This window comes from Apteryx mantelli, chromosome 3 (assembly GCF_036417845.1).
Source record: "Apteryx mantelli isolate bAptMan1 chromosome 3, bAptMan1.hap1, whole genome shotgun sequence".
NCBI classification, from domain to species: Eukaryota; Metazoa; Chordata; class Aves; order Apterygiformes; family Apterygidae; genus Apteryx; species Apteryx mantelli.
In genome coordinates, this window is record NC_089980.1 from 62,385,476 (window position 1) to 62,406,933 (window position 21,458).

A 21,458-nucleotide genomic window follows, 5' to 3' on the forward strand; every position below is an offset into this window, starting at 1 on the left:
GGAAAAAGACCAAGATTGTTCTGCAAGTACTACCATATTTTGCAGTTGCATTATATCTGGTAAAGCTGGTGTCATTAAAAATGGATACTTTTTCTACTGTGGTGTTTATGGTAGCATTTGCAAGGTTTTATATAACTGACAATGGCAAAGCCATACCACAAATCCTAGGTAAACATAGCTACTGCAAATGGTAAATATTCTGTTTTTAAAGGTTCTTGCTGTAAGCACAAGAAATAGTAAAAAATGGGGCATATAGCTGATAGTCTCACACTTGGTGCTTGATGTAACAAAGTGCCAGAGGCAAAGTCAATCCAATACCCCAAATGTGTAGTTCACAACAGTAGCTCAGCAAGGACTGTGACATTCTGCTAAAAAAAAGGGGGGGGGGGGTAATTGACTTTAGACGAAAAGAAATACCAAAGTACAGAGTTTCAAAGTACAAAATGCTTAGTCTGTGTTTATGCAGGTTTGAACTCTAGCCAAGCAATCAGATTGCTCTCTTACTCAAGGTATATATAGTATACAGTATATAGTAAAACCATTTCTAGTGAAATTGGGGTGTTAGGTTTTTTTCCCCCCACAAAAATACCTTTTTTGTAGGTACGTATCACTACAACATTGTAATTTATACTTTGTAAAGTGCAATTGGAAGTTATATTTTCCTAAACAAAAATACACTATAAAGAGAGATGACATTGGGTGGTATGGGCAGTGCCTTTGTATATGTCATTCACTGGTGGCTTTGATTTGCCTTAAGGCATGCCTGTATTCTAACTATAAATCTTTGCTCCAATCAACAGCTTATAGTTTGACTACAAAAACTCATGTAGGACTGAAATTTGGTGCCTTATCATATTTCATATTTTCAAGATCTTTTTTTGACCAGGTGATCATGTCATCAGGTGAAGAGAAAGAATCTCTTGCCTTTCCAGTGTTTTATTTGTGCTATTTAATTAAACACTCTCCAGGTAAAAAAATCTAGCTAAAAAAATCATGATGGCCTGATTAAAAAAAACAAAAACAATCATCATCTGCATTCCCTGCATACAGCTAAACAATTGCTGTTTGGAATTCATACGAGCTTTTGCATGATTTGTGCTGTCTACTTATTTGCACTCCCCCCATCATATTTTCATTTCCCAAAACAACTAAGCGTGGAAACACTATAGCTGTTACCTTTATTAGACTGAGGTTTGATCTTATGAAACCAAGGTGTGGCTCTTCCAAGCAATGATCTTAGATGACTACAGGGGAGTCCGATGTTTAAAAACTCTAAATCTTCTCTATTACATTGCTCCTGTGAGGCCTTGGACAGGCTTCTGTGGTGTGAATCCTCAATGGTATTCAGGTTTTCACATTGATTTAATTAAGATCTTCAAATTTTAAGGATCTTGGGCCTATGGATTTCTATCAGTTAGGCTCCAATCACTAAAATAGGAATAACACTACTTTGCTGCTTCAGGAACATTGTAAACATTGTAAATAGGACAGATTTGCTAACAGTTCCAAGATGCTCTGATGGGTTCATGATCAAAGCCATACAAGTATCCTAGAATGTTACATTTTTCTGCTTTGATGGGTAATATATAACCAAGCTGTTCTCAAATGCAAAAATGACACTAGTCCTCTCTCTCTGTATTAGATTATACTCAGTTTCCCTAGTGTTCTTTCTAAGGGCTATAGGCTCCCCACATTACAACAGCACATTATATGCATTTTCTGGTGGCTCATTAAATAATAAAATTGACACCTGCCATCTGCAGTTTATCTTACCCTCAGCATGAATTATGATTGTAAGGGAGCACTCTTTCTTTGTTTTGTTTTTATGGACTTGTTTTTGGAGGAAAGAGTGGGTAGAGGTATTGAAAGTTGAGTTCATGCGATACATATTTGCCTCAGAAGGCAAGAAAGAAGTTGTAAGCCCTGCATATTAATGAAAGGTGGTAAGATCTGTGATTTTCCTTTATTCATATAGTCCTGCTTCTGAGGAACCTTTTCCTGTCTTGCATACAAGGTTTACCCTAACAGCAGAAAGCTCCATGGGGAGCAGAGAGATGTTGATCCTGCCTTCATTTGGTAGCTTTAGTTTTCATGATTCCCATCTGTAGTGATTGGTCTAGACAGCCAGCACTGAATGAGGGAAGGTAGAAGAGAAAAGGTAGAAGAACCGAGATGACAAACAATCTCGAGAAACATGCTAATCAATATAGTCTCAGTGACAATAGGCCATATCAGGAGAAAGTGATTTAATTCTATTATGAGATTACAAGTTTTGTAAGAAAAGAAAATTGTACAAAAACACTTTAGATTCAAACTACAGAATATTCTGATAAGGAAATATGTCACTAAAGGACTTTAGGGGACTGGGTTCCAACTGAAATGATGATGAGCAAGAGGGTTTGTGCAGCAGCACAGTCTCACCACTACCATGTGACGGTATGCGTGCTGCACTGGGTGGTGGTCGTGTAGAGACATCTTTTCTGGGGAGAATCCCTGAGCAGCAGGGTATTGCTAGTGGCATTCAAGGGGGCTTGATAATAAACCTGTTGCTATTCAATATTTGTCAGTGATCCAGAAATAAATACAAAGACTTAGCTGATAGGAACGATGCAGAGATTAGTGAAATAACAATTAATGGCAAATACAAGACAGTCTGCAGAAAAGTACCATGGATATGATTTGGACCTGGGGGTGGGGTGGGGAGGAGGAATGCCTTATTCAGTGTAAATTTAGAGTTTCTCTGTTTAGCTTAAAGAATATTAGGAGGTAGCTTGATTACGTTAGATAAGTACCTTCACAGGAAGAAAATATGTGATACTGAAAGGCTATTTTAGCAGAGAAATGCAAAGCAGAAAGCAGTGGCTGGAAGCTATATACTGAAAGAGTCAAATTATAAATTAGATACAATTTTCAACAGTGATTTTGAATAGCTGTTAAAACACTGTACCTGAGGTATGAATAGATCTTTTCTCACCTGCGGTCTTTAATCTAAACGTGAATGTCTTTTTTGGAAGACACGCTTTGGCCAAACTGTATATCATACTTAATCTGTCTTTAGTCTAGCTAATAGTGATAGCTGTAGCAGTGAAAACATGGCAGCCCAGGTTTCATCATGGATTACACAAGCCTTGTAAGAAATCTGTGTATATACTTGAGTCACTAGCTCACACAGAAGCCCCTAGCAGTGCACAAATAGTGCTGCAGATTAAACTTTGGCTATGAGTACCTCACTACAACCTTGCCTTCATTTTGCTATGTAGACTCATGGAAGGAGGTAAGAGTGAAAAAGGGAATATCTGAGCTGAGGGTAATTTAAAAATAACAGTAGGAAGCTCAGACTTGAAGGTTTTTGTAGGGATTCAGGAATGGCAGAATTGTATTTCAAGTATTTTGGATGAAAGATGATTTTAACAGTAACATTTGACAAGTATAACAGGGAGACACTATCAGTGCTAGAGACCAAAGAAGAGGAGTTTGCGGTTAGCAAGAGAGAGAATGAGAGGTGTCATGTTCAGTCCAAGGAAAAGCAGATCTATGAAAAGTTATGAAAAAGGAAATGGCAGAATCCTGTTTCTAAAAAACCTGCCCACTTAGCATGTAAAATATAAAGTCATTTTCCTTTCATCCAAAATAAGTGCTACATTCTGTTCTCCCTTCCAAACTTAAAACACTGTGAAAGGCCTAGTCAGAAATAATTGAGAAAATAGCTTGGTTCCACCACCCTAGTTTTCTCTGCATCACTCTCGGCACTGCAAATGTCAGCTCTGGGCTTCAATTGCATAAAACTGGCCAGAGTTCAGACTGATTTTGCCTTTTGTTTGAATGAGCATAAAGACTGGGGCATTTTAAAAACAGGATCTGGATCCCTGTTGATATTTTTAATACCTCTTTTTCTGAGGTCACTTGGTTCAGGATTTCTTCTTAGGTCCCTCTCATACATTTTTACAAATATTCAAAAGCCCATAATAGCACACACAGAGGTTATATTCATTTCCAGTGCCTAAATCCCTTAAGTGCTTTGGGGATTTCCCTGCTAATCCTCATTTTAATGCATAAACCTAGAGGGTAGGTTTGAGACCTTTGGGATTTATTCTTTTTTTTGGTTGTTTTCCAATCAAAGAGTCTTTCAAGGGTAGCAACAGTAAGTGCTAAACACACAAAGTTCTTGAACAGTTGTTATTATCACAGTAATCTGCCAGTCTTCTTGGCAAATAAAGGAGAGAAAATATGGCTATTATTAGTAATTACGCTCCTTAAAGTAATTTTTAAACACATACTAATATCAAATTTATGAAAAAGTGTTAAATCCTGATTAAACAACTTAAATCCTTTTCTTTCCATGGGCAAAATAACTTTATTAATATTAATGAAGCCACAAAGTACAGGTTAACTGACAGCATTTTTGCAGTTGCTGTATTTCATTCCTGAAACAGTATATTTTCCATGTCTGAATGTAAAAAATGAATGAACGTATCACAAACTTCTCTTTGTTGTAAGTGACATGAATTTTCTTTATGACGGATGCTTTGCCGTAAAAATGGAGTGTTTAATGCATTTCTTTTGGGAGATGCTTATTTATTCTGAAAAACTGATCATCCTCCAGGGTATTCTTTTGCCACAAAACTGATTTTACATCTCATCCATTATCTATTAAGATGTGAAAAGAGTACCTGTCTCACCAAAAAAATCAGACTTCATCACAAGCATGTAACAGGATCTGTCATGGACTTACTTACAGAATATAAAATTGTCATAATATAGAGAGTCATGAATGTTTCCAGTAGAGCAGGCCTATGGGGAAAGTGTTGTTAAACAACGCTGTGATCTTGCTCCTGAGGATATTTTATGTTAAAAGTAAGCATAAAAAGTGGCCTCTATAATGAGAAATTGCATATCACACCTTTTAATAGTACAGCATGAGTTTATGAATAGCATTTTTATAATAAATAGGAACGGGATGCAGACTACATTCCAAAATATGTGTCCTTTTTTTTTTTTCTTCTTTCTTCAGTATTTCCCCCTTTTTAAGCTTTATGAAATGTGCAAAATTGCACTTGCATGAGAACTGTGAGAGAGAGGGGAGGGAATTGCGAAAGGAGAGGGAGAAAAGGAAGCTGAGGCATTTTGTGATAAGGCAGTTATAGCAACTGTACTGTATACAAAATCCTCTCAGACAAATATTTTCAGACAAATGTGTTCAGAAAGAAATAAAAAGTCAGGAAGGAAAAAGAGAATGGGACACGTATGGTAGGAAGCACACTTAAGCCTGGCCACAACCTTCATTGTTAAGTGATAACACGTCTTTGAGATGCTAGGTATCGAGAGAGTTCCTCTGTGTATGTGTTTGGGCAGTGCTCGCCATGGCTGAAACTGTACCACTCTACGACTACTCTAGTGCAAATTTTTGAGCTTGTTGTTGTTATTAAACGATATTATAATGTAATAATACAGCCTCTCATACAACATACCTTGCAAAAGTGCCTCCTTCATCAAACTGTTGGCTAGCAAGCACAAATGAATTAGCAGATCGCTGTTAATTGAAGTAAAATAAAACATTTTAAACCATTGAAAAAACAGTGAAGAGAAGAGACAGGAAAGCAAACCAGTGATTTTGTTTGATATCACTGGAAAATAAAACACTCCCTCCATTCCTCCACTCCAAATTTCCCTGACGTTCTGAATAACAGAATCAACCCTTTTGGACTTTCATAATGCTGCTTTTCATAAAAGTCTAGTTTCTTTAGCATGACAATGAAATATGATTTTCAATGGTTCTTATGAAAGTGACAATGAGGCTTGAAAGAGTTCAAAATGAAATTGCAAAAGATGGTATTTGTGGCAGACAAATGTTCCAGTGTCATGTCCTCCGGATATCATTATTCATTACATGTGAATGCAGCTCTGCATCTAAAAATCAAGGCTGTTTTATCAGTCTCGCTTATAATGCCGGTCAAAATTGCTCACTGGTGAGAGATCTTTCAGAGTCTGGAGGTGTATCAAGACAGCATGGCTTTAGAACAGCATAAGATAGACCCATTTTACATTATTGACTTTTTCTCTTACCTGCAGAGACATAGAAATTAATGCAGCATTGATGGGTCAAAGATTTTGTCACGTGTAAAGACAGATATCTTCATTTTAGAGTAAAAAAATGCATCAAACTTGATACATATGAACCAGTTTAGGTAGCAGTGGCAGCTCAACCTAAGGGATGGACAATTGTTTTACTCTTCTGCAAAGACATTACTTTTGGATGAACCCTTATGCAAAGAACAATAGAATTTAAGGAAGATGAAACCTGAACAATTGCAAGAAATGCAATAAGGGTCTAGAGGCAGTCCCTTAAAATCCATGTAGGTAACCAATCATTGTGTTCTTTCTATGGATTTTTTTTAAACCGCTCTATAAAAGTCCACGGAAAGGATACAATTTGCTATAAAATCATATTTCAAATGACTTATATAAAGTTATCATCTCCTAGTAAATTCAGTAATAGTTTTCCATATAGAATGTGTTCTTTCCAGAACTATACAAATACACTACTTCCATTAGTAAACACTATAAAGCAGAACTGCATGTTTCAGCCAACACCCTTCTTGTATAAATAGATTTCCCTGTATGAGAAACACACCCAGAAGTATCTAGTATGACTTTATGTTCCAAAATGGACCATATACCAAAACCCCATTTTTAATAATGACATTTATTTTATTTCACTGAAGAAATGTATCATAATAACTGCATAATTGTTGTGTTAATGATCAGATTGTATAATGAGGTGCATAATTAGGAGGATTATGGGAATTTAAGGGGATGAGGAGGGCAAGAGCTCATTTGCTGTATGGCTCTCTATGATAGTAATCTGCTGTCTATATTCCTAATGTGTTTTTATGATTTGTGTGTTTTGGTTTGTTTTCCAGTTTGTGTTCTGCCATCAATGCAAAGAAGAGTACCATGAAGGGGAGTGCAGCTCTCTTCTCAGCGCGCAGGGAGCTGTGGCCCAGAAGGTAGGGAACCCCATTACTCATTATGGCCTTGGCCCAGCTAGAGCAGCATTTGTCAAATGAGTCCTAATTATAATCCTAAGTAAAAGCAATTATGCTCATGTTGAATTACTCCAGTCACTGGAGTTGCCGAATTGGCTTTGCTGTGGATTTCATACACTTTGCCTGATAGAGCAGTTGAGTTCTGTCAGAAACACACACTGCTCTGACATCAGTTGATAAAGAAAAGGCCTTCCCAATGGGCTTTTGAGGTTGTCTGCTATTCAATGTGAGCATCTTTGAAATGCTTTCTGTAGTCTTGCTGCCTTTCAGCTTATATTCAGTGCATTAGTCAGGAAGGCATATGGGTTTGGACAGAATGGCAGGGTTTTTTATATAGCCTAGGCTGAAAATGCTGTTGGTAGTTTATATTTTAGCTTAGAGAAATAAAAAACGAATTGCCTAGGCTGGAAGCTGTTAGGTGGTCATTATTCTAGGCTGCTCTATAATTTTGTACCTATTGTACATAGACCTGGACAGAAAATAGTTTTCTCACCCAACATTTTTCTTTTTTGAGATTCCATTTTCTCTGTTCTCCATGAAAAATAAACCACAGTCTTTCAAAAAAAGGGGGGGGGGGCAGGAAGAGTGCAAGGAATGGGAGAGATTACCTCTAAATATCTCATACATTGATGGCCGGGGTGCTCCCCAAGGAAACAGAAAACTAAGATTCAAATGTCTGACATGTCTGATGCTAGGAGGAGACCTGACTGCTGAGTCCCCACACAGTCCAGCGTACAGACGTGGGCTGTGGGCAGGTGCCAAAGGGGGCTGGCAGCCAGCTGTCTGCCCCGCATGTGCAGCTCATGTGCAGACCTGCAGGCAAGCTCTCTCTGGGGCTGGCTCTTGGGGCCTCTTATGTAGGGACTGGGAGGGAGCTGGGGCCCGCTGGGAAGCTTTGCCATGTGTTCCCATTAGATGCTTCATTTACTGTACTTTGGGAACCCTGCACGAGGCTATGCCCTGTGTAGAGGCTGTTCTCTTTAACCTTTCTTATTGAAGCTCTCCTACTTTGTACAAAGAATAAACATTCTTTGAGCCAGAATTAAACAGTCTGTAGCTTAGTGGCTTATGACATCTACCTCTGGTGCCCTGGAACATAAAAACTGTTGTGCTGTATGAGACCCAAAATTCATCTAGCTCAGTACCCTGTCTCTCACAGCTAGGCATCAGGCATTGATGTGTAGAGAAGCGTGCAAGAGTACAGTGATGCCCCATTTTCTGAATACTTTCCCAGCCTCTAGTGATTTGTGACTCAGATGTGGTATTTTGTGTTTAGCTACCAGCAAATTTTTATTCCATGTATTTGTGCAATCCCTTTTTTGAAGCCATGTATACTTCTAGGATTCACAGTACTCTGTGACAAGGAGTTTCACACCTTAACTACATTCTATGAAGAAAGATCTCCTTTTGTTTGCAGTAGCCTTACAACACTGTTCCAGCTACCATTTATGTAAAAACAAAACAGCTTCAACAGAGAAATTGAGAGATACTTAAACTAAAATAGCCAACAGCCTTGGTAAACTGGCGACCAAGGTTCAATGTCTTATCTGAATTAAGTAGAGATAAAACTTAAATATGTCTCAACATGAACAGTGAGCACTATCCCCACTATGCTATTGTTGGCCATTAAAAAAAAAAGTCATTTGTGATTCTCAAATAAAATTTTGAAAAGTTAGACAGAAAGTAGCCACATCTGTATTAATTACCTCATCCATCAGGCAGTCTGAAAAGTTGGTCCAGAAAAGGTGAATTAAACTCAGTAATGTATTCATTCAGAACTCGGTGACAACTCGTCACTTTTTGTCATACCTAATTGATTGTCAAAGCAGGGGGATGGTTCCCATGGCCTGGGAGCCCCTCTTGGCTGTCACCTCCTCTTTCCTCCAGCAGTCAGTCACTGTGGGAAGTGCTATCTCACCTCCACATGGCTGACCCCTCCTCAGGGTGCTATCCAAGCTCCCCTCTCTTCTTTTACCTGTCAACAAATGATGGCAAGGTCATCTCAGCCATTGCCCCTCATCTTGGCGAGATTTAAATTCAGTTTTGCTTAGATTACTGAAGGCTTTGACCAGTCATGGCACCTTACAACTGATTTCAACAAACTTGGATGTGTGGAAGTTAGAGTTTGTACAATTTGCACGCTCTAGGGCAAAAAATAAAGGTGTACCAGGAAAAGTCAGAAGACATTAGGAAGAAGTGGTTATTTTAAACTTTTGTGTGTTGCCTTGTGTTCACCTGAGAGACAATGTTTGTGCTACATCCATCTGGTCCATTTTCTAGCACATAAATTGCATCCTAGTAGATCTGTTGACTTAGGAAAGTTGACTAGTATAGCTGTTCCAATGTAGAGTGAACACAGCAGCTGTTCCTGAAAAACTTCCCTGTACTCTCAAAGAGCAGTTCCTGAATAGCTAAGTGTCGGTCCCAGAATACCTGCTGCAACTGTGCAAATCAGTGCCCCAGACAGACAAGACCATAAACTACTCAAAATTCATTTAGACTCCAGCCTAAACTGGAGTTCATTGACTTCAGCCAGCGTACTTTTTCTCTTAGAAACTAAGAGGGTTGCAGTAATTAATTTTCTCCACAAGGTGGTGATGTACTACTGAAGGAATGTTTTGCCTTGCTTTGTGTGAACAGCAGAGCAAATAGAAAACTAGGTAAAATAATGCAGGCCAAAGTGCTGATGAGATGTTGTTTTCATCCAGAAAGCATCACTAAAAAGCTGTCTTGCGTGCAACACTCATGTACCATGCATACAAAACATATTTGTGAGGAATATATGGAAAGAAGGGCATTGTGGACTCCATCTATTTCACTGAAATTAATGTAGACATTTACCCACCTGTGCTTTCTGCTTTTTTGTTCCTTCTGGCCCTCTCCCTATTAGATGCAGAACCCTGTGAGTCAAACACAAAATTCTAATATTGTACTGTTTGTTAGGGCAGGGGGAAGGATTGCTTTATCTTTGACCATCTGTTTCTAGGTAGGAATAATATATTTCCCAGGAGGCCTGGGGAGTGGCAGGAACAGGGAGGCTGGCAGTGCCCTGACAGCATGTCAGGAGGTCTGAGAAAAGGGGAGGCCTGAGGGAGAGAGGTGGAGGCTGATACACAGGCAATTGGGTCTCCGTGAAAGCCAAGCGCTGATGGCAAAGAGACCCTAAGACACTGCCACTTGCCTGTGGTCTTTTAGCAATATGGTGGGAGCTCCAGAAAGAGAAGGAAGAGGGACAAAAGGGGCCAGGCCTGTGAGGAGACATGGGACAGCAGGAGGGTCCAGAAGGCTGAAAGGATGGTGGCCAAGGGGGAGGCTGTGTTGGGCCAAGTGTCACAAAGAGTAAGGAGGCAACCTGAGACCAAGGGGAGGCAGCAGAGGCAAGGGAACCGGGAAGAGGTGAGGATGCCAGAGGGACATGGGGTGGGTTGGCAGGAGGAAGGAACAGGGCAGTCACTGCCACAGGATGCAAGAGAAACAAAGCAGGAGGCCATGTACGGTGCTTAAGGCTATCCATAAAAAAGGGGAGGTTGAAACTTATAAAGGTGGGAAGTTAGAGGGCATTGCTTGCCCTTTGGGGTAGAAAAGGCAAAACCAGGGATAGGCACACAGAGGATAACTTAGCTTTAAATACTGGTATATCAAGGTCTTTCAGGCCTATGCATAGATATTGCATTGGGATGGATAATGTCCTCTAAAGTATCCACTAAAGTATCCATTTTTAGCCCCGATAAGCCATCAAATGCTCAGCTTAAGCATTTGCTGGTGCAGGACTGATTATGTCGCATCTTAGTGTGTAAACGGCATAATTTTAGGGAAAAGAAAATGTATTCTTGGCAACTTTGGTTGGCAACAATTTTTTTTAAAAAAGCTATAGCAGCTTCTTAGAGTTGTTTGAAGGTTGGGGTGTTAAAAGCAATCGTATTTGATGGATTAAAATGTACAGTGTACATGATGGAATCAATGACACAGTAAAGGTGGTAACTAACTTTATAGTTACTGGAAGCAACCATAGTTTTTTGAATGAAATGTTGAACAAATGACTTTTTGCTGACTAAGGAGAAAATTTCTACATAAATACCTGTATGTGTTTGAAAAGGCAGTTCCAGTCTTCAGGTCAGTAGTGTGCACTTTAGCAAAGTGTGCGCTTTTCAAAATGCATAAAGCAGGAAATGGCAAACCACTAAAGCACAAAAAAGCTTGCTAATGGAGTGTCAACTGCTGCCCTTTTAAATCTTAATGGCTATAATGTGTGAAAATTGCATAATCTGTCCAAATTCACAGGTGAGTAATAACCTCCTACAACTAATCCACTATGCTGGAGTTCCTCTACAACATAAATATAATTCCAGGCAAATGATCATAAAAACTTCTTTTCAGTGGTAAACAGATCTCCTGCGAGTCTTTAACCAAATAGAAAAGTATAATCTTTTTCAACTGCTGGGCAAAATAATTCGGAATCCTGTCCTCCCAGTGACTGCATAGAAAATGCATCTTGCCTGGTATCTCTTTTCAAAAATGTAAACTGAGCGTAATGACATTAAGCTTTCATTGACATCCTAAAACTATTGAGAAGACAGTTATGCACATTGTATTATAGGTATATGGGTAAATAAATACTACCTTTACATAAAATAGCTCTATTTGGGACTATAGCACTATTCCAGAAAGTAATGTCAGTTTTGTCCCATACAGCATATATTTTGGCAGCATTGACATTTTTAATAACTTATGTGTCAGACCAACTTTCTCTGTTCACGAAAAGGATAGAAAATCAAAGAAGCCCATAACTCACTTCTGTCTTTAAAAGCTCTTGAAACAACTTGGTGAGTCTCATTTGCCTGCATCAGCTAAATCGCTGTAAAGTCTAGGAATCCTTATCTGTCCAACCCTAAAAAGATTATAAGGGACCCTACTGAACCAAAACCCTAACTCCATTTCAGTGATGCCTGCCAGGCCTAAATCTATCCCTGTGAGATGAGTCTAGCTGGTGCTTGCTGTCTGGTATCAGCATTTGTCTAGTGACACCTTCTATAATTAGAACATGGATTTTAATGAAATGATCCCAAATCCTGACTGTCACCCAACTCATAGTCTTGACCTAACTCTGGCAGTTTATCCTGGATATATCAGTAATCCTAATTCATAATTGCCTGCTGGGGATTTCACAACTCCATGCCCAGACTCTGAATCCTACCTCAGACCTCCCTAACACAGCAACTACTGCCAGTCCAAACTTAATCTAATAGTTGATTGACAATAGGATTAAGCGTTTTCTGGCAGCATTCACTAGATCCAGTAAAAAGCCTTGCTTCTTGAACCTGGAGACACCCTGGTTCCTCAGCCATCGCTGTACTCTTGTAAATGCTAGCCTTAACCCGAGGGTGGTGTCTCAGGCCAATCCTAAACTTGATCCTGTTAATTTCTTGCTGTAAGCAGTTCTGACTGTAGACAGAGACCTCTCTGGACTCACTGGTGTACCTTGATAGTGATTCTAGCCAGCTCACATCCAGAAATAACCCAAGTTTTTCCATATGCTAAAATCTCCTGATACCAGTAACAGTCCAAAATGGATCTCTGCAACCCCTTCTAACTGTAGTTCTAATTAGAATCTCTGTTCTCTGGTTTGATAATCCTTAATCCAACCCTAACCTTATTCATCTTAACTCAGTAACCTCTGCCAGCTCAGAGCTAAGCCTGGACAGGTGCTCCCAACCCTTTCAGGAAGCCTCTTTTTGCTTTCAGTCCCAAACTTAACTCTTAAACCTGTGTCAAATCAACTCCTAACTCCTTTCCTAACATTTCTGTTATCCAAAGGTAAGAGATCTCATTCAGCTTTTATATTAAACATAGTCCTTCCACCTCAATCCTTTTCCTGATACAGCAACACCTACAGAAACACAGCGATAAAAGTAACCCTCAGGCTATAGTTCTAACCCCAATTCTAACCCTAACCCTATCCTTCATCCCAGCACAGGGACTCCAGCTAGATTTAGGTCTTGAAAAACTCCATAGTCTCTACTATCTATACCACAAAACCAAGCTTCCTGGCCCCTTTTTACCTCACCCATTTACACAGTCTGTACTGATGGCAAATCTAGACATAAACCAGCTTTCTCTAGAAGTCCCCAGTGTAAAATTAGGCAAACTTCACCAGCACAAAACCTTTCTAGGCAGCTCGCTTTTTACCAGGAAATGTAATGAATCTTCTTGCTCACTAGCAACAGGACAATAAAGATGTGAATGCATATTTGAACATGTATAGCCTAGCTCCCAGGGCTGTTTTGGTGCTGGGCACATTGATAAGACACCTGCAAGGTTAAACTCTAATAGCAATAGTAATGACATTGATGTAAAAGTGGCACAAAGGTAAGTGGGTCAATAGAACATGGGGCATAGAGACATATATGTTTGAGAAAATTTATGCATAAAGTGGATGTAGTGGGTTATAAATAATTCTATGGATCAGTTTTTCCCGAGATGGTTTTATCTGTTGATTATCTTGTCCTGCCAAGCCAATGAGTTTTTGGATATAAAAAGGGTAAAGCTTGTTAGAGAGTTTTGCTTCTTCAGACGTTGCAATGAATTTAGTAAAGAGAATAAATTAACATCATGAGGGATTTCTACAATACAGCTGTACACAAATTCCTCCAGTAGCTTGTAGTCATCACCCTGGTAGCATAACCCCCAAACCCAGTCTGGCAACCTTTGCAGGATCCAGATGTAGGTCTAGTTCATTTCACCTGAACAAACTGCAGCATTCACCCTAGCCCAGCAAGAGCTATAGACCTAAGCCTATGTAGACCATCCATTGTGGCTGAAGTCTTAAAGCTCAGCAGCTGGTCTCTCCTGTGCCAAACTCCAACCCTAGCTCTTAAGATCCTGTCAGAGCACATCCTAACCCAGTCACAACCCTAATGTTAGCTCTCTCACCTTCTTTCATCTCCATCTGAGCTTGGCCTTTCTGGCTAAACTCATACTGAAAATCCCTGTTGGTATTATGCAAAACCTTTGCCTTACTAGAATGAATCCAAAGTCATAAGCTGTTCCTGTACTGCCAGTTCTTTGCCTGAAAGACACTAGCACCAAGCAATATCAACTCTCACACCAACCCTTAGAGTCCAGTGGGGAGATTAATTCTAGTCTCTGAGATTCTTTAACTTGTCTCAAATGGCAGGGGTCCTAGAAATTGTTCACCCGCAACTTTTAATACAGAACTGTTGCTTCTGGAGAACTGGTATGTCTCATATGTGTGAGTTCCACTGAATTTGCTCTTACATTTAGACAGGGTTTAAAGGGACAAATATACCTATTCAGTCTGGCCTTGCAAAAGAATCTATTTTCTAGATTACAAAATTGGAAACATATTGTTATAAAAGGATGGTGCAAAAGCAAAACAGAACTTCCAAGTATACCTGATACCAGCTTTCACTCCTAGTTGTCATTTAGGAAGTGTGTATCAGCTCCAGGAGTTGGAGGAAGAGTTCATTCAAGTACCGTTCTGTCTACTGGATTTTGCCAGTAACTCCTACCAGTTAAAATGGATGGTGGACTTGGGTAGTCAATACTGAGTTTAAACAGCTCCCATTCTCTTCCTTTCACCTGCTGTAAATATTAGGTGGCCACTGTAAAATAGCAGTCCCTTCTCATTCCAGCCTTAAACCTCTCTGACCCTGAATCTGCACCACTGCCCAGTCTTAGCCCAAGCCTTAATCCTGGCTCAGCTAGTTCTAGTAGCCTCAGCCCTGCAAAACTCATGACCTGGCAAAATCCAACACTAAACTTACCTCTTTGGCTGCTGCTGCTTTTTACCAATTTATTGTGCACAGGTTGCAGAATAGGTTGTGTGAATTCCCACAAGCTGGTTACATTGAAGATCTTACTATGGGTTAAAGGTGTTCATTTAGGAACAGTGTCATTGTAAACGCAAAGTCAAAGAATTTATTGCTAATTTTACCAGAGTCTTAGCAAGCTAATCAAAGAACTATTATTAGTCCCTTTAAAATGATACTAGCACTTGTAGTTCAAATTACATACTATTCAAATAGGCATATGAAAACTTTCTAGTATCCAACCCTTTCTCTGGTGTCCCACTGCCCCTGTGGGTCTGAAACTTGAGGGCTCGATGGGGCAGAGATAGTGGTTGGCATGGCAAGTCCTTTACTTGGAGGAGCATGTTGTTGGTATTGATAGTTTTTTCTCCTCCCTATGGGATCTGCTTGGGACCACTTTTATATGGTTGCTAAAATACTCTTTCTTCATTGGTCTGCAAGTCCACGTTGCATCCAAATTTACTGTCTACAGTGTGTTTTACGCATGTTGGGTACTTGTTCTTTGTTCCCTTTGTCACCCCTGCAACTGGTTTTGCCCAGCTCCCGAGGTTGCATTTGGGTAACTGACCACTGCAGAGCTGTTTATAGCTCTGGGGCCTTCAGTATCATCCTGTGTCCATGCTTTCAAGGGCTCTGATATCATCCCATGCCTTTACTCCTCTGTGCTGTATTCTGGGATCACAGGTAGTTCATTCTACACAGAATACCTGTATTTGTCATTGCTATCTATTTGTTACAAAAATACATATAACATCGTCACACCACACAATTATACAAAATTAAGCAAAAGCTAGAGCAGAAGCAAAATAATAGTCACCTGGCTATTAGATAGTTACTGTTACATGATAAAACAAATCTCCAGTCAGGTCAAGACAGGTCCAGACAAAGCCTGACAGGTCCTGAGGCCTGTGGTGTTGGCTTAGCACCAAGCCTGTGGCCTCTTCCAAGAAACAGCAACACCATTTTTGCTGAGCTACAAAGATACATGTTCTAAACCTTAACCTACAAGCTATTTAAAAGTTTATAGCTAGTGCTATAAAACCTAACTTCAACTTCACTCCAAACCTGTGGGATGCTGCCTGTCCCAGATCTAACTCTAAATTAGAAGCCTTGCTCACCCAAATCTCCAAGCCTTTTCCCAAGCCTACCATCTTCAAATCCAACCTTAGTTTTTGTTATTGGTCCCTGCCCTTACCATAGTCAAGTAGCTGATGCAGGATCCAGATATTAACTTAGCTTTTCTTCTACTGCCAGTATACAGCTCACCCAGAAGTCCCGTCAGCCCAGCAACCCAGACCAAACCAAAAGATGGCCAAAGCCCCTGCTGAGTCAGTGCAAAACTTAGAAGTGCAATTTTTTTCCAGACCTGATCCTGTTCATCAGTACACACCACTGGGCCCTGACTGCAGCCCTAGCCATAGTTTGAGGGTTCAGCCTTTCCTGGAAAGGCTCCCTGCTCGCTTGGGCTGCAAGTGAGCTTCCAGCCTTTCCCATCCTTTCATTTTCATATTATGCAGATCCCAAAATTGCCAGTAGGTGGTATAAAATTGACAGACATTACTGGCCAGGCTTCTCTTCCTCTCCACTGAACAACATCTGTCTAATCTGCTATGCTATTTTGCCTGTAGATTCCCAGCAGGCATGTAAAGTTGTGAAGCCTGGTCTCTATGTAGGTGGCAGTTTGCTATAATTATTCAGCAGAACATACCAGCCCACTGAGAGCAAGAGTTATTTCAGAATTTGATTTTAATGTGGAATTCCTAAACAAAACCTCTCCCAAATATCCTTAGCTTGTGTGATTGTGATGTTATTGTGATGCTAAGATAATAAATGTTCAGTGGATGCTTCATGCAAATCAGGTTTGATGTAATGTATTTCTTACAGTCTTGTTGTAGAAGGAAAAAACACTATGCAATACAGTTATTAAATTGTAATGAAAAACAATAATGCTGACAAAATTACGCGATCATATAGGTCTGATTATTTGCATTGTATTGGTTTTTGTAACGGTGTTATAGTGGGAGGCTTTTTGAATCTTCAGTGAAGAGTGAGTTATTAGGGAAAACATATATGTTATGTTGGATTCCACAGTTACGTGACCTTCTTAATCAGGTCTTTGTTATCATTGTTTTGTGTCTGTGCTTTAAAACATTGCAAATATCCATTACAAAAATGCTCTTCACTATTTCAGCAAACTTTTCTTACTGCTTTTAGAAGACTGGAAAAAAAGAGATGAGGTATTTGAAATAATGTACTGTAGGCAAGAGTAACAATGAGGAAAAATGCAGCATTTCTATGTAAACATCTTTCTTTACTGGAAAAAGAAAAAAAATCAAAATGCTAAACAGCAAATGCTGACCACAAAAGATCTGAATTATTTGACTACATTTTAGTGAAGGAAAAAGCTAGTCAAGAGGTTCATCATACACAACATCCTTCAATGAGTCCTGAGTCACAGTATGAAATGTGGAATATCTATTATTAGACCATTGATTTTTTTTCCATCAGATAAATTTAAAAAGTTAAATAAAATATGGCTGTACAAAAAAGGCACACCTAGCTTGATTTGTACAAATAGGGAAAGAAACTGAGACTCAGGGGTTTAGTAGGTGATATATTCACAATGTCAGGCACAGGACACTTCAACCCACAGATGCCTAATTAAAGGAACAAGAAAAATAACTATAACCAGGAAATGTCCTTGTAAAATTAACCTCTGTGTTATAAATAAAGATGCACTGAGGAAATTCGAGAATAGTTCTTTACTTTCTGTCTAATGAGAAATAGATGGGAACTATAGAGAGAGAAATTTAGCTTTCCTATTTTGGGCAGCAGTAAAATAAAAAGATGTGACAGGTTGCTTTTGTTTATGAGATTAAGCTGACAGTCATTTGCAGCTATGTTACCACTTTCTGGAGATGGTATGCTGTTCATTCCACTGGTGGAAAACACTTATATAAAAATGACCTGTATTAGATTAGGTTTTCTGCTTTAGAACAGTGCCAATTCAGTATTCTCTAGCTACCTGAATCTAATTCAGGCTCATCTGAACAGACCCAACATGCAGAGTGAGAGCCTTGATGTGCAGTGTCACCAGCCAGAGCTCCAGGATTGTCATTGGTAAAATTCTCTTCCATCTTGTATCAGATACAATACCGTGTGTATATCACTGAACTTTGATTTTAGCTAATTGTTGTCATTATGAAGCAGTTCTTTTTTTAATATAGAGTTCCCTAGGCAAACCAGACGAATTGGTTCACTCAAAGCTGCTTCATCTGACTTTAACTGGATCAATGTGCTACTGACACCTCTATTTTTCCTGGATATGAAATGTATTCCCACTGATGGATATCTTTCCTGTTCCTGATCTATAACCACCTTTTGGTGTTTTGAGTAGTGCAAATCTTTCTCGAGAATCCTAGAGAAAGTCCCCTAGCTAGTTCCCTAGCTATAAACACCTCTGTGAGATTTTGTGTCTCTTAAATGACTCTAAAAACGGATTTTTTTCAAAGCTACTCTAGCCTATCTAATGCCCTAGACATCTGCTGTTTTTTTCCCCACATCTAAAATAAAAGGCACCAGTAAGTGTGACAGGAGGTTGATTCATGTGAACACATTCATAAAACAGCCCAGCAGAAGTTGAGAAAACAAAAGAAATAAAAGTTGGACTGTCACCACCCCTTATAGATCATGCTGCAACAGATGAGGCTAAAACTGCCTTTGCTTAGATCTCTACCCCAAAATAATTAGTGGGCTCTGTTAATCTAAATGTTATGGTGAGCTGAATGTTGCTTTGTGTGCAATGAATTCTTCTTTGTCTTCCTTTCAAACCCTTTCCAGATATCCACAGTTGTTCTCACATTCATGCTAGAAAATGAGCAATATTTGCTGTTTTGAGACATTTAAGTCTTTTTCAAAGTGCTGCATTTCACATAAAGTCACAATTTTACAAAATTTATTTTTTAAAAATTATAATTTCCAAAGAAAATTAACACCAAGTGTTTCTGATCAAAATAAAGCTACACTAGGATACATTATTTAAAATTATGCATGGCCAGCTTTTTTGCTTATCAGAATGGAATTAAATAGCAACAATCAAGCGCAAGTCCAGAAACTACATTTCACCAAAGCTAAGTGAAATATAATGTTTACAGCTTCATATTGTATTCTGAATCAAGGGTTTTCAGTTTTTAGATGCTGCCTACAATAGGCAAAATAAGCATCATCATAAAAGGAGTGTGGTTACATAAGACAGTATATAATACAGCAGACATCTGAGTTGAACATTATACATGTTATGCTCCCAATACTGCGGACAAGAAGTTTTTCAGTAAATGTTATTACAATATTATTGGATGGTATTGCTTAGTCGCTGACTGTGAACAGATATGCTTGTTTGCTGTATGTATTCTGCTGACCAGTTGATGTATACTCTATTACCTGAATGAGATGCTACTTTAAGAAGGATGCTCTGTTTCTATTTCAAGATGCTTTTTGTCTCTGTAGCACTTTTTCCAGTAGTGCCTGATATTGATTAACTGCATAAAGAGCTTTCCATGTACACGTTCTTATATTGCGGCATGGTGCTCAGCGGTCTCTTTGTCCCTGTTAGGTTTATTTCCATTCTGTTTCTATGCTGAGTCCTTTGGAAAAAAACGTGTCTTTCAGTGTGGCCCAGAGATACCAAGATGGAGTTTTCCCCCTGTGTCTCTAAGGGGATGTTGCAGAGGGATGTTGAATAACGCTTGCAACAGCTCGTACTGGAGCTTCCTGTTGCTTGTGGGTGTTGACTCCTGGTCATACTCTGCAGCACAGCTAAGAATCAAAAAGGATGAATCACAAAGAGGCATGGAGGGAATCTAGTAATTTTTCATGATAGCTGTGACAAATATTCTGTAATAATCAGGGAACTAGAGCATATTGTGTGCGGTTGGCATCACAAGTGTATCGTACGCTCCTGTCCTAGATGAGCTGGCATGTGATGCACAGCTGGAACCTCTGAGCTTCTTATCTGAGATCAGACAAGCCAAATAACATGAGAGCAACCTCTAATTGATAGACCTGGTCTATTATAGCTCAGTGATTGGCAAGGAGATTAGGTTTGCTAGCTTAGATGGAAGATGATGATTTAAATAGACACCAGTAATAAAGAACTTTTCCTTTTTAGAATTGTGCCTCCTGAGTAAGTCAGGCATGAATTTCCTCCAGTTCTGAAAATTATTTATCTGTGAGGCATCTATATATACGTATATACATACACATATACACGCACACAAACTGCAGGCTTATTCCAGATGAACACCTTACCCATGATTTCTTTTCTCTGAGATTCTTTTCTAGTGAAAAATCCCTTGTGATTCAGTGCAGAATGTGGATTTGATACCTACTAACCTACTAGCTGGTGTTCTCTGATTTACACTTATGCATGCATGTCCTGCAGTGAACACATAAGCTAGTATCAAGGACTCTAGTGTCTGCTACCATTGCAAACCTGAGTTTGTTCTTGCACTGTAGTAGGACCAGTGAGATAACTTTCAAGTGTATTGCCCCCCCCCCAAAAAAAAGTCCCTTTGTTGGCAGAGTATGGTCCTGAATAAGGAAGATAAAGGAAAATCCAATTCTTTGGTACGGATCTTGATTCTTCATTTCATTCCTTATGGCTCAGCCTGATAATAAAAATCTGAAATTAAAAAAATTATGTTGTCGTGGACTGAGTGCACATAAGATCATGGAGAAAAATACTTATTCAACAGCAGGATTTTGAATTCCCTGATGCATTTTACTAGGTTATTTCACAGTAAGACATTCTATGTATTGTGGCCCATATTACCTTCAGAAGTCATTAATAATTTTATAATGCATGACAAGAAGAGCTGTAGTGGCATTATAAACTGGAAATTAGAAACCTTTCTATATATTTTCTATCTTTTTATTCCTACAACTGATCAGTTTCTTTCATTTTTCCCCTGTCTGTCTCATGCAGAGAAAAAGATCTTGATTTTCTGTTCAAATATTCTTTTGGAGGAGGAAGGAAGGTGAAGAGGGGTAGAACAGCCACATTTCTTAGCATGGAGTAACTCTTACTCATGACTGTCCGAAAATCCTCCGGATGGTTTTGTGAACGTAAGAAGCAATTCCCGGGGGCTCTGACAGACATAAATCACAGTGTTAAAATAATCAGAGTCCCTCTTCATCATGTTATAGTGACATTCTGCATTGTTCTTCAAGCACAAGATAGTTAGTGATCAGAGCATTGCCAAAGATAATAGCAAAGCAGTGGATTCTGTCTTTGGCTTGATGGGTGTGGTATCAAGTAGTGGCTTAAAAAGGGGCAGGAAGAGAAAAGCTTGAAATGTGACTGAGTGATAGCATAAAATGTGTTGTTTTCATTAAACTGTTGTTTTAGGAAATTGAGTTCCCTCAGTTCATTTCCCATAATCGTTTCTGGTCCTAAACACTAGGTAATGCATCCTACCATTGTGAAGAATACTTCTTATTCTCATCTGGATTGTGTAGGGAAGAATATGGAGGCAGTCCTCAATGTTTTTGAGAAGTTGGCACTGTCATGCAACTTTCCTTGTCA

At 39.2% G+C, this 21,458-nt stretch overlaps 1 protein-coding gene across 1 annotated transcript in view; it reads left to right on the forward strand.

The window, feature by feature from the left end:
• The window catches only part of PRKN (parkin RBR E3 ubiquitin protein ligase), an 816,438-nt gene that overhangs the window by 786,352 nt on the left and 8,628 nt on the right, over nucleotides 1-21,458 (forward strand). The window contains exon 10 of the mRNA XM_067294746.1: nucleotides 6,921-7,007. Within this exon, the coding sequence (XP_067150847.1) occupies nucleotides 6,921-7,007 (87 nt within the window). The remainder of the gene's footprint in view (nucleotides 1-6,920; nucleotides 7,008-21,458) is intronic.